Genomic DNA, 6,248 nt, shown 5'->3' on the forward strand with positions numbered 1-6,248 from the left:
GCGCGCCCAGGCCCTCTCCAGTATTTTTAATGAATTAGGTAGGTTTAAAAATCTAACACTGCCAGGTATGGTGGTGCACACCTGTAATCCCAAAACTCTGGAAAGCTGAGGCAAGAGGACAGCAAGTTCAAGGCCAGTCGGGGCAATTTAGTGAAATTCAGTCTTAAATCAAAAAATTAAAATTAGGGGGCCAGCGAGATAGTTCGTCAGACTAAGTACCTGCCTAGGCAAGCTTAGGGAGATGCAGGGACCAGGATCCGGTCCCCAGCACCCCATGATGTGTCAGCCCTGCCCCCAGGGCACACTGAGACTGCCACAGAGTATGGGTGGGCGTGGTGGTGCACACGTGGAATCCCAATCCCGGCACTGGGGAGGCTGAAAACAGGAGGATCATTGTGAGTCTGAGCTGCATAGTGAGACCCTGTAACCATCAAATATATTAAAAAAAAAATTAAAATTAGGCTGGAGATGTAGCTCAATATAAAGTTGTTGTCTCCAATCCCCATCCTTCCTACCCCCTACAAATCCAAATCATTTCAGAAAGGTTCTTATTGCTAAATGGTCTTTTGTAATGTTTTTAATAACATATTCAAATTCAAATATTTACCCTTTAAATTTTATCTAGTTAATTTTTCTTAAATAATTATAACACATCTTATCTTATCTTTATTCTCAGCCGTCAAATAAAGGAACACTCAGTAGAGAGATTTATGTTTCAAATTAAGAAGCTTAGGGAAAAGAACCAAAAGTATCACGAAAGGGTGAGTATAAAATTTAAAGCCTTTAAATAACTATTAAGCATTTACATATATGCTTCAGAAATTGAATTACAATGAGTCATGCCCTAGGAAATTATCTTCAAAGCTTGTAATCAACCGACTTATAATTCATTTGTGTCCTTTGTGTATGGGAGGCCCGAGTGCTCTAGTGCTCCCATTATACTGATCACAGTGTCAGTGGAAGTCAGCTTGCTGTGTCATTTAGCTCCCAAAGACAATAGTTTAAAATTTAACATTTTGAAACCACTTTTACCACTTGACTTATTTAGTCAAACTATAAAAACACTAGTTCTGTGTTTCTAACCTGTGAGTGTTTCTTCTAAGTTTTCGGAGAGCATGCAGATGTAAGTACCTCTTAAAAACTACAATCTCTGTTGTTAGTGACTGAATATTTAAAATGATATATTGTTTTTTTAAAAAAATAGATTAAAATGAATATCAAAGGGGTGCTGTGTTTGTCTATCAGGACTAAAGATCAACAGAAACAAAGTTTAAAAATAATAAATGATAATTAACACAATTTATTCCTTACAGCATCTCATGAATGAGGAAACATTTTTTATCAGTGTTTACACATTTATTTTATGGGCCTGAAACTTCCACAGGTAACTTTTATTTGGCTTCTGTTTATAAAGATTGTATCTTCAAATTTTAATGGAGTCTTGTGTCTACAGCCTGAGTATACAACTTACTAATGAGGTCTTTTTTGGCTGCAGTTAGTGTAAGCTTCAGGTTTCCTCTTGAGAAATGGAGATTCCTCTTCCAGAGGGCTAAATTTTTCCTTCATCAGCAAGTATTTTCTCTGGTGAACAAGCCCTGGTAACGTAGGTGGTGGTATAATTGGGGATCTGATACGGTCACAATTTTCAAGGGTCGGTATTCATCACAAGGACTAAAGCAGCAACATGTCTGTGGATAAGAGTGAGGGAGGCCAGCCTAGGAGCTTAGAGGCGGGTTTCATGTGGTAAGTGACCCAGAGCATGAGAGAGGATGCAGATCCTACGGCTGTGAGCGCCAGGACTCTAGGGCCAGCTGGGGCTGTGGGAAGTACAGAGACAAGGACCAAGGCATCACACCCCAGTGTCCCATCGTTTGGAGTAAAAAGCAGTTGGATTTCTTATTTCGTAGAAGTTAGGTCAAGAAGGAGACAAAGTCTGCAAGCCACTGGGCCCAGCAGTGGAATATGGAGAGAGGGAGACTAGTTCTAACTGTGTATATCTGAACACCATTTCTTTGTCTTCATGTTGCTGATGCCCTAATCAAAGACACCCTCATCTTCATCTCTAACCCAAGCTTCCCCTCTAGTACATTTTTCACCATGCAACCAAAATTTCCCTTTGAGTACTGTAAGCATTTCCATGCTTAACACCTTTCAGTGACTTCCTATGGCCCAGAAAATAAAGTCTGTGACCTTACTAAAGTCTTCAGGGCCCTGAAAAATCTAGTTCATACTCACCTGTCTCAGCTTGTCTGGAGCTGATCCATGCTCTGTTTACTGTGGGTTCTTTTCAGCCTTAGGAAAATGAGTCTCTTTCCTGTTATGCCTTTAGTGAGTGCAGTGACTTGGGTCTAGATGTCCACAAAGCCTCGAGCTCCCACAGATGGGGTTCTTCTGAGGGGTTTGGACCTAGGGTGTGTGATGACGAAATGGGTTTATCACAGTTCTGGGTGTAGATGGTGGAAGCCTCACGCTGGATGTAGGTGGTGCCAGTCAACAGGCGATAGCCTGAATGAGATGTAAAAAGGAGAGCAGGAAGGCAAGCTTGTTGCTGTTGCTGTTGCTTGCTACTGCCTGCCTCCTGCCACACCATGAGCTGTTTCTCCTCTCCTTTGTGATGCCCCTCTGCCACACCACCCTGCCTTGGAGCCAGCTGGCTATGAGCTGAACCTCTATAAATTGTGAGCTGAAATAAACCTTTCTTCTTTTAACTTAGGGGGTGTCAGGTATTTTTGGTCAGCAACAAGCAAAGTAACTGAGACACCCAAGATGTTTCCTCTTCCTGGTATACTTTTCTCTTAACTAGATTTTTAAAAATTTTCTTAGTCTATTGGCCTACCATGCTGGCCCTGTCCCTGGGGCACATTGAGACAGCAATTCAGACTGGGCATGGTGGCGAGAGCTTGTGATCCCAGCACTTGGTAGGTTGTAAATAAGAGGATCGCTATGAATCTGATCTACACAGTGAGACCCTGTACACCCTGTACTGCCTGTCCTAAATACACGCACACACAAAATTTCTTAGTCTAAGATGAAGTATTGTATAAAAATAGAACTCTGTTATTAAAATGAAAACTTTTTAGGCAATAGCAATCAAATCTTATCTATTTCTGTTTCTCTGGAAAAGCCTGGATTGAATAGGCTTTTAGAAATAGTCGCTGAGTGAATTTGTGGTAACAGCAGTGGAAAAAATTTGAGGCCATAAATGTGACTGATTATTAAGATACAATTTTTTCTCCTCAGTAATATCAAAATTTCCTAACACCTCTCTGACCATTTTTTCTTGTTTTTCATTCATTGTACTTTTCCTTGATCTGTTCCTTAATCATATTTATCAGGGTTCTGACCTCAGACTTTTTTCTGTCACTCTAAATTCCCAGTGGAGGGGGAGGGAGTTCAGTTAACACTGTGGCTTCAAATGTCATCTATTTGGTAATAATTCATTATATATATATATATATATATATATATATATGATAAAATTTCATGACACTACACAAAGTAAGTACATATATAAGCTGAAAGAAATAACATATGTCATTTTGTTGATATTTTATAAATTTCAACTTCCTGGGTTTAATAATAGCATATGATAATGTAAGATGTTACCATTTAGGCAAAGTTGGGTGAATAGTAGGCTGGAATTCTGCACAATTGGGGAAACTTCTTATTTTTATAAGTTTGAAAGAGTAAAGCTTGTGATATGACTGTCTATGAAAACAGAATCTTTTTTCAGTAGCCTAGTTATTAAATATTACTATTTTTCATATGTTTACCTTAATAATTATTTGATTTTCTTCATAGAATAAACATTTCTGTTCATTTTTCTGTTGATTGACATATAAGCTGCTCCTAGGATTTAGCTGTTAGCTATTTGGCTACTGTTATGGTTTGTATCTAGTTGACCCTCTAAAGCTTCATGCAGTCATTGGCGCAGCTTCTAGAGTTTGTGATTAATTCATAATCCAATGCAGGGGTTATGGGTGTGAGTCCTACACCCGTCCTGGGGTGGGTAACCTGCATACAATATAAGGAGGGGGAGGGGGGTTTGCTAGCTGCCACAGCTGCTGCCCCTCCCTTTGCTCTTTGCTGTTTTCTGTTGCCATGAACAGCTGCTCTATGCCATGTGCCTCTGCCTCGGAGCCAGCTGAGCATGGACTGAGACCTCCACAAACTGTGAGCTAAATAAACCTTTCCTTCCTTAATTCTGGGTGTTGGGTATTTTGTCCCAGCAATGAGAGAAAAATAACTAAGACAGCTACTATAAACATGGGTTTGCCCGTATCCCTGTATTATTATGTCTTTAATACATCTGTAGAGTACCTACAAGGGGAATAGCTAGGTCACGTAGAATTTCTAGTACTGATTTCTGGGGACTCTACCCTGGTCTCCCCGTGGCCATGCCAGTTTGTATTCCCACCAGCAGTGTGCGGTGGTTCCATTCTGTCCACCGCCTGACCAGGTTTCTTACAGATTTGGCGTCTTGATGGTGACTCCTAAGTGAGAAACCCAAAGTACACATAAAGAGACACACAACAGAGAAGTAATAGGAAGGAAGAAGACAGGTCTGTCTCACACAGGAAGGGGAGCAGGACAGAGGGCAGGGCTGCAAAGAGAGTTAAGGTGCCTTACACATGTGAAGCAACTTTCTACAACACACATGCATTATGAACTGCAGACACAGACTCCTAAGAGAGTGATGGTGTGAAAGAAAAAGAAGAAACATGTTTGCACATTGACAGGTGCATCTAACTAGATTTGCTTTTAATGTATTGCTCAGAATAACTCTTCAGACACTGAATTCTGGAATGTGTTGTCAGATACCTCTCTCCATTTGAAGTTCATATGGGCTTGGCAAGTTTAATATGAATGGCATCAAACATATATGTAACTAAAATATGTATACAAGAAAATAAAAAAAATTTACATGAAGAACTTCTGCCGCACTCTCGGGACCCCAGCAGACCCAGCCCAAGCCCAGGCGGGGCAAGTGTGTGGGAGAGCTTCCACCCTCCCCTGCACCTGCTGGACCTCTCTGGACCCAGCCCAGGCCCACTGTGTGAGTGAGACCTTCCACCACACTCTCGGGACCCCACACTTTTGGGACCCCTCCTGACCCAGCCCAAGCCCAGGCCCTGCAAGTATGTAGGAGAGCTTCTGCTCTCCCCTGTGCCCCCTAGACCCCTCCAGACCCAGCCCAGGCCTGGCATACAGGCATGGGGTAAAACTCTGCAGCTGAAGTCACTGCAGAGTGACTAGGGGCCAGAACCACCCAGCTAATCCATAAGCAGAACATCTTGCCAGAGGGGCACAACAGGTTCACTTCCAAGAGCTGCTGCGGGAAGGTGCTGAGCACAGCAGCCAGACCCAAGTCAGGCACAACTGGATGAATTCAGACTTCGTAGATCTGCACCTGAATTTCAGGACTCAAAGTTTAACATATCAATACTTGATGGAAAATACCTGTTCCATGTTATGTATAAGATATTTGATATTCAGATAGATAGTGAGGTTAAGCTCAACTGCCTATGTTGTAGGGTAATAATAATAATAAGCTTCTCTTCTGGAGGGTTAACAACCTAAGTTTGCAGACTAAAAATTAGAGAAAAAGAAAGGCTGCAAGGACAGCCAACATTTTGGCCCTAGCCTTTCAAGGTCAGTGAAGACTCAGGACATAGAAGAACCCGTACTATAACATCATGTAACTCAGTTGTGTCCCAAATTTTCTGATCAAGGAGTTTATGGGGCCAAAGAGGAAAGTGATTGATGATGTAGAGTGTGCCTAAGGAGAGTCACATGAAGAGAAACCATTCTCTCAGACTTTCACAGACAGCAAATTGGTCAAGCAATGGCTGTGACTCATTCACATGGCTGACACTGACAAAGGATCTGCAAAATACTGTACAGGGTAATAGGATAAATCCTGAGGGGACTTGACTGACCTTATCAGATACAAAAGATACATTTCTTGTTGTTTAGGTCTTGCTTTATCTTGGTTAACCATCCAGCAGAAAAATGTAAAAATGAAGTATAAAAAGTAAATCTGTATTAATATGCTGAGCAATAAAAGGTTCAAATCAACAACTTCTGACATTGCCAGTCCTACAGAAAACCCAATACTATTATGGACTACTGGACTATATTGGAATATTTTTCTAAATTCATGCACCTACAATATTTAAATGACAATGGAATACCCTTCTCTGACAAAACTAAACAAAAAAAAGGGGGATACAAATGAATGACCAGGA

General features: G+C 41.2%; 1 protein-coding gene across 1 annotated transcript in view; it reads left to right on the top strand.

Moving 5' to 3' along the window:
• The window catches only part of Ccdc83 (coiled-coil domain containing 83), a 62,152-nt gene that overhangs the window by 18,834 nt on the left and 37,070 nt on the right, over window positions 1-6,248 (top strand). The window contains exon 3 of the mRNA XM_004632608.2: window positions 677-761. Coding sequence (XP_004632665.1) covers window positions 677-761 — 85 coding nt within the window. The remainder of the gene's footprint in view (window positions 1-676; window positions 762-6,248) is intronic.

The sequence above is a fragment of the Octodon degus genome, unplaced genomic scaffold (genome assembly GCF_000260255.1).
Source record: "Octodon degus isolate 3935 unplaced genomic scaffold, OctDeg1.0 scaffold00049, whole genome shotgun sequence".
NCBI lineage: Eukaryota > Metazoa > Chordata > Mammalia > Rodentia > Octodontidae > Octodon > Octodon degus.